Source organism: Mycothermus thermophilus (genome assembly GCF_041956435.1).
Source record: "Mycothermus thermophilus strain CBS 625.91 unplaced genomic scaffold VTJ04scaffold_2, whole genome shotgun sequence".
Taxonomy (NCBI): domain Eukaryota; kingdom Fungi; phylum Ascomycota; class Sordariomycetes; order Sordariales; family Chaetomiaceae; genus Mycothermus; species Mycothermus thermophilus.
In genome coordinates this window covers 1,426,840-1,437,757 of record NW_027191428.1, presented here as the reverse complement: position 1 = coordinate 1,437,757, position 10,918 = coordinate 1,426,840, and the positions used below count along the sequence as shown (strand labels likewise).

At 56.4% G+C, this 10,918-nt stretch overlaps 2 protein-coding genes across 2 annotated transcripts; both read right to left on the bottom strand.

Annotated features, from left to right (window-relative positions):
• Positions 1–203: 203 nt before the first annotated feature.
• Positions 204–2,889, bottom strand: VTJ04DRAFT_2656 (uncharacterized protein; the record flags this gene model as incomplete). The annotated part of the gene is made up of 2 exons (XM_069360469.1): positions 204–490; positions 558–2,889. The coding sequence occupies 2 exons, from the start codon at positions 2,887–2,889 to the stop codon at positions 204–206; spliced, it is 2,619 nt and encodes an 872-aa protein (XP_069221177.1).
• Positions 2,890–6,885: 3,996 nt separating this feature from the next.
• On the bottom strand, positions 6,886–10,195 carry VTJ04DRAFT_2655 (uncharacterized protein; the record flags this gene model as incomplete). Its single annotated transcript, XM_069360468.1, has 7 exons — positions 6,886–7,469; positions 7,613–8,010; positions 8,347–8,633; positions 8,933–9,116; positions 9,455–9,492; positions 9,673–9,844; positions 10,071–10,195. The coding sequence occupies 7 exons, from the start codon at positions 10,193–10,195 to the stop codon at positions 6,886–6,888; spliced, it is 1,788 nt and encodes a 595-aa protein (XP_069221176.1).
• Positions 10,196–10,918: the final 723 nt, after the last annotated feature.

The following is a 10,918-nucleotide window of genomic DNA, read 5'->3' as shown; positions in this document are numbered from 1 at the left end:
CATAACATCGCTCATAACCCATAAACCATAACCCAGACATCCACCTGTACATCAATCCATACCTCCCATCTTACAAAACATCCACACACCCATTAACCAACCGAGGAAAAAAAGACAAACAGCAGAAGATAACCTCCGACGCCAACACACCCTCATACACACACTCTCTCTCTCATACACACAAAACCACCGCATTAAGCGTTTCAATCCCTTCCATAACCCCTATAATGCGCCCTCCGCACCTCACCCACGACATCTTCCTCATCCTCCTCCCTCCTAGCATGTCTCCTGTGACGTTCCTCCCTCTCCCTCCTATCTCTCTCATCCTCCTCCCTCCCGCGACGGTGCTGGCGATGAGCGTGCCTCTGCTTCTTCTCGTCATCGTCATCACGACGGTCGCGCTCCTCGTCGTACTCGGCGGCTCTGTCGTCGTTCGCGCCCCCGTTGCGGGCCTCGCGCTCGGCACGCTCGAGTTCTTTCCTGCGCCGCTCTGGAAGCAATACCATTGTCAGTAACCATTGGCTAACTGGGTTGCTGCCGAACGAGGTTGGACATACCCCTCAAAGTAGCCGTTGCCTGAGCATACGCCTGGATCTCGTCCTTGCTCAAGACCCTCAACACGATGACAAAGTCGTCGCGGACCTCGAACCGCTCGTTCCCGATCCTGAGCGCCTCCGGGTTGACCAGCTTCCTGCTGATCTTGGTCCACCGAGCCCCCGGAGGGACGTCGGCCTTGGACTTGTCGTTTTTGTTCGGGGCCACTCCCTCCCGCACGGGGTTGGGCTCCTCAGGGAAGTGCGCGCGCGGCTGCTTGAGGATGCCCTTGATGGGCTTCTTCTCGGGCGCCGGGGCGTTGTCCTTGGGCGGCGGGACCACGCGGACTTGCTTCTCCTCGCGTGCCGGGGCGGTAACCAGCTCACGGCTCTCTTCTTTCTTGGGCACGACGGCCGAAGCGTCCTTGTCCTTGTTGTCTGAGTCGCGCTTTTCGGGCGAGGAGGACTTGTCTTCCTTGGTCGGCGTAGAGTTATCCTTGCTGGTGGCTGGGCGGTCCTTCTCGTCCTTGTCCTTATCCTTGGAAGATGAAGTCTCATCGGACTTTTTCTTCGCATTGTCCTTGACTTCAGTTTCGGCCAACTTTGCCTTGATCTCAGCAAGAGTGGCAGTGTCGTTAGGATCAAAACCTGAGTCTCGTTGCCGGCGCCGAGACTTCGACTTTTCGTCATCACTTGACGGCGACTCATCACGGGGAGATGAGCTCTTTCCGTTTTGCTTGGCCTCCTTCCGATCTTTGTTATCCTTGGACTCCTTCGATTGCTTGGCATCACGTTCGGGCTCCTTCTCATCCCGGCCTTTCTCACGGTCCCTCGGGTGCTCCACGATCTCAAACTCCTCATCTCCAAGCAGCGGCTCCTTCCTAGACTTGGAGTCTTCTGCATCTTTACGCCTCCGAGGCGGCGATTCGTCACGGTCCCTGTCGTTCTTTTTCCTGGAAAGGCCAAGGGCCCCGGCCACGATGCCTAGACCGCCAGCGGTCCTGTCGCGTGCCTTGTCATCGCGATTATCTGCTTCATCGTCACGCTTCCTCCGGTCTTTACGGTCGCGGTCGTCCTCGTCCTCGGAATAGTCGCGGTCGCGGTGCCTTCTGCGGTGCTCTCGATCATCGTGCCCATAGCGAATGATTTCCAGGTCGTCCTCATCTGACCTCCGCCTCGGCTCGCGAACCTCGTATCGTTTTTGCGTCTCTCGACGGTCCCGGCGGTCGCGACGGTCGTCATGGTAGATCTTTTCCGGTAGCTGGCGGCGGTCGTCCAGATCATCTGCATCCACGAGAATGCCGAAGCCACGGGCGGTAACCCGATCGTCCTGAAAATACTCAATGTCTCGGTCAAGCACATCACCCGGTCGGTGGTAGTAATATGGGTCATCGTCGTAATAGTCCTCAACATAGGGGCGGGCTCTTGGACTCCCTGGAGTGTCGTAGACTGGACGGCGAGGGTCCGGCCTCGTATCTATGGACGGAGGCATGGGCATACGAGCACCAGCACCGTCGTAGATTCCACCAGCGGTGGGGCCCCAATTTATCTTATCCAGGCCTCTCGTTGTCGGTGGCGGCCCATGACGCCTCTCTGGCAGATCGAAAGGCCTGGCCAGTTCCGTGCTGATGCTGACGGTGGGACGGTAGTAGCGGTCGACGCTCGGGCGACGGGTTCTGTTGGGACGGCGGTCATGTTCAAGATCGTAGCGGGCCAGATCGCTCGGTTTGGTGTATTCGTAAGCGTCATCGCTGAACTCGAAGGTGTGATGGGGGCCGGTGCGGTGGCTTGCGCCGCCGCCAGCATAGAGCGAGGCGGGACGGGGCGGCCGAAAGGTGTCAGGGCCACGGGTTGCCAGGCGGTCTTGATGGGTTCTCTCTCGCAGGCGGCGGTAATCATCGTCGTCTAAAGGGGGTGGACGGCCTCGAGGGATGGAGGACGCGGGCTCGGCGTAGTAGGGCCCTTCGTCACTGGCACGGTAAGGGTCGCGCGAAGGACTTCCTGACCTCAGAGCGGCGACAGGACCAGCATGCTTGGTGACGATGACGGGACGATTGGGATGATCAACGGCCCGGTGGTGAGAGCGGGCGGTATCTGTGACGCTGGTGCTTCGTCCAACAGGCTTGTCTCTCCCGGAGAAGGCACCGGACGAAGAGGGGACAGGGCTCATCGGGTAGTCGTCGGAAGGGCGAGTCATGCCCTCGTGGTGCGACGCAGACATGGCATGGAGATCGCCGGCGTAGAGCGAGTAGCCGGTAGCCGTGACGGGCATGGACGCGCGAGCAGGATTATAGGGAGGAGGCGATCGCCTCCCACCGGCGTCGGGCATGTAGCGATAGCGGGCAGGGTCAGCCATTTTGAGAGACAAGACAGCAGCATACAACAGAAAAAAAACAAAAAAACACAAAATTGTTGGATTGTACAAATACAGTACAGCCTAATGCCTTCTCCTGCGTCTGCTAGCTGCGTCCCTCAGTGACTGATGGACTGACTGACTGACGACGTCGTGTGTTGACGGCGCAGAGCAGCAGACAACAGGAGAAGAAGGAGGGGCTCTTGGAAGGAAGAAAGAGCGGTGACTGTCCAGGCACGGCTGGAGGGGTAATATTTCCGGGGACACGGGTTAAAAAGGCAAGGCAACCGGCCCAGATAAGTGGTGGGTGTGTGTGCCAGTTGAACGAGCGAGTGGTGTGCCGCCCTCTCCGTCCGCTACCCTCCGAAGGCGCAGCGCCCTGATGACGAGGGCTTTGCTCTGCCGTTGGAGTGCCTCTCTTGCAGGGTGCGGTCGTAAGTCGGGAGTACAAGGGCGGGGTTCCGATGTCACGGCGGGGCAGCCATCCGCGACCATCCGGCCACCGTCAAGCACCACCAAACATTCCAGAAAAAAAGAAGAAAATTAACTCCTGTCACCGGAGACGGGAAAGATAACGGCTTCCATTGATTCCGTCATTTATTTCGTCGATTGCTGATGGGGATGGCGCGTTGAATATTGAGCTACAGATGTACCTCAGCGTGAGGGCACGTACCTGGATTTGTCAGTACCAATGCTACGAGTAATTAGAAAATGGAAGAAGAGAATTGGATAGAAAAGATTCCGTAAGAGCCAGCACCTAAGGTACGTACCTTCCAGGTTAGCATTGGGGATTTCCGTACTGTCCGTTTTCCGTTGGACCCGGGGCTGGGACTTGCTTTCCAGGTTTCCTTGGCCGACACGTACCTCAGGTACCTACCAGGAAGTCAATGCCCGCCCGGAGTCCTGCGGCTCCTGTTCGTCCCAACGTGGAAAACGAACAGGACACGGCTGCCAGCGCCCGTTGAAGATAATCCGGAAGGCAAACTTGCTGTGCGGGTGGGGCAGTGAACCTGAATCTGCCTGGCATGGCGATCTTTCCTACCTACATGGAGTGACATCGATGGATAACTCTCTGGGTTTCCTGCAAGGCAAATCGCATGGCTTTTTCTTTTCATTCTACAGGTTTGCTTCACTTTTACACAGATGCCTCCGGTCCTTCTCCCTCCCATCGGTTCCATGCTGATCCATTCCAAACATTCCGCGTATCTTTCAATCACACATCTGGCTGCCCCGCCTCCGTTGGTTTGGCCTCAGCAGCCGGGCGTCCGCATCGCATCAACTTGCCCGCCCACTTCACAACCACCCATGACGTCGGTCTTAGCTGACCCACCACGACTTTGGGGATCATCGTTGGCTTCTACACACCCGAAAGCCTTGTGACCCAGACATAACAACAAACTTCAACAAGATTATCTTGTCAACCGGTGGCCATAACTGGTACCGCACACCAGGGCAGCGAATCACTGCTCGTCTTCCAAAGTGATTGGGAGATCATGGCATCACACAGTATTCCATCTCCAACGGACATGCCACTTCTCACAATGCCAACGAGGCGCCACACGCCTCCAAACACGAGGCCGTCCACCATGGGGTTGCCTTTTCGCTTCTCCCCATGCCGTTGACACCAACGCTGATCCATGCAGCTGTCGGTAGCACTGGACCTACAGAAGTGTCCAACCCACACCCTGTTCCCCAACATGACGTCTCATAACCCCATTCATACGTTCCATCTTGACAAACTGGGGAGCAGCTCTGTCCGGTAGAATTCCGGTTCGGGGAAGGCATGCAAGGCTGCATGACGCCGTCTCGTCCGCTCCCGTTCCCATCTACCCGTCCACACACAGAGAGTAACCCATCGGGCACCGATGGTCCCGCTACCCAATCCACTCGCCACCCTGCTCTCGCTCTCTTTGCTGGCCAATACTAGCTATTAGGTCAGCCGGCCAAGGCATGCAGGCGGCGGGCTAGCACGCAGGACTGGTGCGTCATCCCACCTTTACTCACTTCCATCCATCCTCTTCACCTCGCTCTGGCCCCTCTCTCAGCTCGGCCAGAGCGGTGGGCCTCAAATCATCAATCACATACCTCATATCTCTCTCTGTCGAACTCTGTTTGTGTGTCTCAGTGATCACATCCCACACACGTGGGAAACTAAAAAACTCATCATCCCACACCACCAGACTCCACGGCTAGCGGATGCGATCCCCGGCCCGTAGCGTAGCCCTCTATTTTTCTCCCGTTGCCGTCCTTGCCGCGTCGGATGTGGTTTGTGTGTCACACGCCGTTCTTTTGTACAAAAGTGGTCGCCGGACGTTGGCCCAGCTCCCGAACAGAAGCCCGAACAGAAGAAGCTGTCGCAGCAGAGATGTCGACTTGGCAGATTTTGGGGGTGCTTTCGCATGTTAATTCACGAGTACCATCATCTCAAGACTGCCTTAGTAATTTCATGGGATGCTTCGGAGATAAAGGCACGGTTCGGAGGTGATGAGTGCGAGAGTTAAGAGAGGTAGTATGAGCACCTTTGCCATTGCAGATCTCTATCCCACTCTTTTCTGAACAGGATATTACAAGGACAGACTTGAAGAAAGTGCTCCGCTGACGCAGAAACGGAGCTGTATTGTACATACCATACCCCATCCCGGCCCGGTGCGAACTTCAGGTTCGTCTAAGTCCCGTGTGATGATAATACCACTATTACCCATTAAGCATCAATCACTCCACGTTAGACACTAGATCCAGCCCCCCTCCGCACCAGATGCCGAGCTCTGGAGGCCCAGAAACGCAAGCGCAATATATGGTCTCATCTGTCACAAAAATTGAGGCTCAAACTCATCAACCGAGCAACGAGTAGGATTAAACAACCACAAGTAAGTGAGCGCGCCAATATGAGTAGGCAAGTCTTTGCAACTCGGCTTGTCCTGGTCGTATTTGGATGTGTCAGCGATGTGTGAGAGAGGGAAAAGAAAAATTAAAACGCAGAAATGAACTCCATTCCCTCCCTACATGTACTGTACTTCGACTCACAACCTACGCGTAGGAAGGGGAATAGCAAAGAGTGGAAGCTTTACGAACCGAAAGTACAGTACAAGAGTACAGGTTTAATTAATAATGATAAAATGAGTACCATACTACCCACCTAGATCCGGCCACTTATTAAGTACTCGTTCGAGGTTCAAAAAGATACCAGATACTTGTATGTTGACTCATTGAAGTCATGAGTACCTCCTCAGCAGCCGTCTATATCAACCCGGCACTCTCGCTTTACTACCTCAGCCTTATTTAATTCTCAGAGGATACATAGGTACGGAGTCATTCTCAAAGTGATCAAATTCCCAGAAATAAGAATACCTTTTTTTCTGATACCTGCTGGAATTATGTGGTGAAGAATACTTGTCGGGGAAGACGACACAGTTACTCCGTATCCGAATCTCGTTCACATCCCTTGCATCGCCTCAAAACGATGTCATCAACAAAAGTAGGAAGCCAACATGATAAAGCCATGCCATGAGGACAGAAGGATGACTGGCTCCAAAATATATCTACGGCAATTAATGTGATGTACGATAGGCAAAGATATTAACATGGACCATCCACAGATCTGTACTCACAGAAACTCAGGAGCAAGCTATCACGTGATCAAACCCTGTTCAACACCAGACATCTCAAACTTAGATTCGACAGTGCAGCGAGGAGCGAGTCATGGAACGATTCACGAGAGCAGAGCGTGGAGGGTACGAATAAGGTATACCATAAATATCCATCCATTACATTCATCATGTACACGTGAGAAGCGACCAACATGACAAGCTATCCAATAGGTCCATCCACAAATCCCCAATTCAACGATGCCATTATCCAATCGTCTCTTCCCCACCATCAACCCTCAGCGAGCAAACAGGAGGAAGAGGTCATAAATTGTCCAAAGCCTTGATCATGACATACACGCCACGCCCACAGTTGCCCGCGAACATGGCAGGAAAAGGGAATCCAACTCGCCGCTTAGAGGCGGGAGCCATGGACGACCTTCATGTCGACAGCGATCTCACGGCCGTGATCCGAGACGACCAGGACGCGGACAGAGCCGCGGCCCGACTCGAAAGCCTTCTGGAGGCGGCCCCAGAGGTTGCTCTGGTCGATGACGGGCAGGTTGTGCTTGACATCACCCGTCTCGGTCATGGCAACAATGCGGCCATCCTGCAGGTCAAGGACGCGGTACTGCTTGAAGACAGGGCCGAGCATGGTCTGAACCACGACGCTGGGCGCCGGGTTCGAGATGAAGGACGACTCCTCATGGAGCTGCTTGGTGAAGAGGTCAACACCAAGGTAGCGGTGCTGGCCAGTGGCCGCCGAGGTCGAGATGCGGATGACCTGGCAAGGGCGGCCCTGCAGGATGAGGATGTCGCCAAGGCGGATGTGGTGGCAGGGGATGGTCACCGTGTTGGGCGGGTGCGCGGGCTTCGCGGTAGCCTTGGGGCGGGTCTGGACGACCTCCTCAACGCGGTCGGAGCCTTCATGGGGGGCAATGCGGTCAGCCAACTTGTGCAACTTATTGTGCAACCCAGCACGGAACGAGTGGTAGTTGCCTGGTTGACGGTTGAGTGAGCACACTTATGTGTGATGCAGCCGACGGCAACACCTTGAGAGGGGTCACCTTCGGGAAGGGGTAGGAGGTTGGGAAGAGGCAACTGGGCTGTGGTAGTGAGGGCATCATGGGGGTTAAGCTTACCGTCCTCGTCGTAGTAACCCATCTTGGACTTGGTTTCGAAACGGGGAGCCTCGACGGTCTCCTCGACGATGTCGACTTGCTGGTGGCGGGTGAGGCGCGGGGGACGCGGAGGGTCGACGGTAGTGCCGACGACCGAAGCAGTCTTCTTGTAGACGGAGCGGGCAGGAGCAGCAGGCGGGTCGACGGTGTAGTCGTCGACGACGGTGCTAGCCTTGTCTTCCTTGTAGGTAAGGAGGCGAGGAGCCGGGGGGTCGGCGGTGGTGACGGTGGTGCCGACGACGGAGGGTTCCTTGTAGTTGGATTGGACGCGGGAACGGTACTCGCTCTCAGCGGCGTCGATCACCGGGTTGGCCTTGGTGTCGTACTCGATGCGAGTCTCGGAGTAGGTTGGCTTGGGTCTGACCCGAGGGGGGAGGGACGGGTTAGATATTGTTGTGTGGAAGGGAAAAGTGAGAGGTTGGGAAGGACAGGAAGCAGCTCAGGTCGCGGATTATGTCGTGTTTTCACCTCAGATCCGTCGCTTGGTCAACCCGCCACCCCGGCTCCAGACCAGCTTGGCGCCGGCCCTAGCAGGGGGGTAGCTGGGGTGGCCGAGCGGTGACCCGGCTGAACCAGAGCGGTAAAGGGGGCCCCCAGGAAGAGGCTGAAAACACACCGTCTCCAGCGGAGAGCGCCCAGCAAAACAATGCCGCCATTGTAAACAAAAACAAGCGGACAAAACAAAAAACACTTACTTGCGGTACTCCTCGCGGACAACGAACTCTTCGCGGATGCCGGGACGGCGGTGCTCCTCTTGGCGAGTGATGCGGACCTCTTCTTTGAAGCGACCCTCTTCGCGGGGAGGAAGATGTGCTTGTTCTTGGAAAGAAGAGGCGTGACCTTCCCGTCCGGCGAGCTGGGGGAGCTTGATCTCGACCTCTTCGTGAACGTGGGTTTGAGTGGCGGTCTCGGACTCCCTGTACGAGGACGGGAAGACGCTGAAAGGGACCGGAACACGAGCTTCAAAGTCCAGGTTGCCGACCTTTAGGGGCGCGAAGAGACAGTCTTCTCCTCAACCTTTCGACGTGGGGAACGCGAAAGGCGACAAGAAGATTGACTCTTGCTTCTTTTCCTAGAAAGAAGTCGAATGAAGATAGAAGAGGCCCTCGAAACGGACTCGTCTTCTATTCAATCGAATTCCAACAAGGGAAAGAAATGGAGGGTGGAGCTTGCTGAGTCTGCGTAGAACACGAGACAGGCTTGGGATGCTGCGAATTGGAGGAATAGGGAAGAGGGAGAGATGCAGGGCCGGTCTGGGACGAGAGAGGACGGTTCAAATACCCGGCGCCCCCCAGCGTCAGACACCATCCGGGACTCGGTTGCTGTGCTGTCCGGGTTACTGCTGGCTGCTGGTTGGCGGGGAGAACAGAACGCACCACCTCCAAGCACGACGCCAGCGACCAGCAGCAAGAGGCAGCGAATTGCGGCGCGAGAGGCCGAATTGGGGTCAGACTCGGCCAACCATCTGCAGCGAGTGTGACAGAAAGAGAGCCTTCTACAAGGGTCCATGGCCGACGAGGCAGGACCAGGGGCTGCATCCCGACTGTGGCAGGAAGTGGCAGGAAGTGGCAGGAGCTGCTTGCTTCCCTGCTTTCCCAGCCGTCTGTTTACATGATGTGGGTCCCGTCTCGTGTTTACTCGCATCTGATTCGGTCTAGCGCGAGATGTGGGTCCCTACCCGCCCGGCCCTGATTGACGCTCGGCGCGTGGGGTCGTCCCCAACCTCCCCCCTTGTTTGTTCCACCCCCTGTCCGATTCAAGCTAGCATCTGTCGCCGCTGTCCAGCTGAAGCAAGCAACGGACCTGAGCGCCTGCACGGCCGACACGGCGCGCTCGATTTTCTTGTCCGTGTCAGCAGGGTTCGCAAGAGAAAGGCATCGATTACTGGGGAAATCTTGTTTCGTGTCTTCAGCAATCGCTTCCCCTCCTTCTCAATGGCAGCCCTAACATAGCCGAGTGCGACGTCCGCTGTCTCGTCGAACGCAATGCCCTGCCGACTTGAATCGGGTGGCAAATCGCACCCGACCCTGGACGCGATCCGGGAGCTCAGCTTTGTTCCAGATGGGGGTGGAGCTCTGGGGAGGCTGGAAGCCGGGCCAAGACTCTGAGATCTTTGGGACCCTCTGCGACGCAAGGCTGGTGCCCGCACCTGATAGGCAGGGTGGCTGGAGGAGGTCGGTCAGACCCCTGCTGCTGCATAGGAGCAGGATGGCTGATCACTGGAAACCATGGGCCTCAATTGGTCGCGGCTGTTCGCAATCTCTTGGAAGGTCGAGCACTTTCGATTTCCCAACCTCCCTTTCGTCCTGAGGTCCAAATTTGCGTGGGCGTCGGCGATTGGGCTTGGGAGAAGCGGACGGGAAGAGCGGCGGTGGGTGATCGGTCGGTCTGTCGCTCCAGCGGAGTCCACCGTGCTGACCTGTCTTCCCAGCCTCCGACTCGGCGCTTGTCCAAAACCCGAACGGTCTGCCAGCCGGCCAGCCGGCCACCAGCCAGCCAGCGGCAGTCAGCCACATCCTTGCATTGCGCAATGCACCACCGCATGGGCTCCAGCAAGCGTCGCGCGTTTTGCTTGTCTGGGATCGCTGGGATCGAGCATCTGAATCAGACCTGTGGCCAGATGCCGAGGTTCCGCTCGGGTGTTCCGTCCGCTCTGGTGTCCTTGTTGTTTGTTCGGAGCTGGGTGTGAAGATCCCTGGTCGCCTGGTTGTCATGACAACGGCCGTCCAACGGCAAGACCACCGCAGCCGGATCGTCCGGGGCTGTTTTTGCCGTTTGAGATCAAATGGGTCGGTTCTCCATCTGTTTTGTGGACGGCAAAAGACTCCGGGCTGTTTGATTGTGTTGTTGTGATGTGGTCTGTTCATTACTTCGTGGCATCGGAATGATGGGCTTGAGTCAGCAACACATGAGTCGGGACAACACGTCCTTGTCTTGCCAAGGCGGTGTTGCGGTTGGACCCGGCGCTGCATTCCAGTTGTGTTCATGTTTTCAGTCCCACGCCACTGCGTGTTGGATCTGGAGTGACCGGGGGTTTGATGGATGTTGATGGTCAAATTGATGATACCCACGCCGTACTTCGAGATTGGCTTCAATCTGATTCCACTTGTGGTGTGTTGTCCAACCCTCCTCTTGCCCGATCTTGGGATCTGTGAGGTGGATGGACGGTTCGGCAGACCATCCCGAACGCCGAGTCGTGGCCCTCCAAATTCAGGCGATGCCTTGACTCAACTCTACCTAGATTTCCATGCATACTGTCCTGACTGT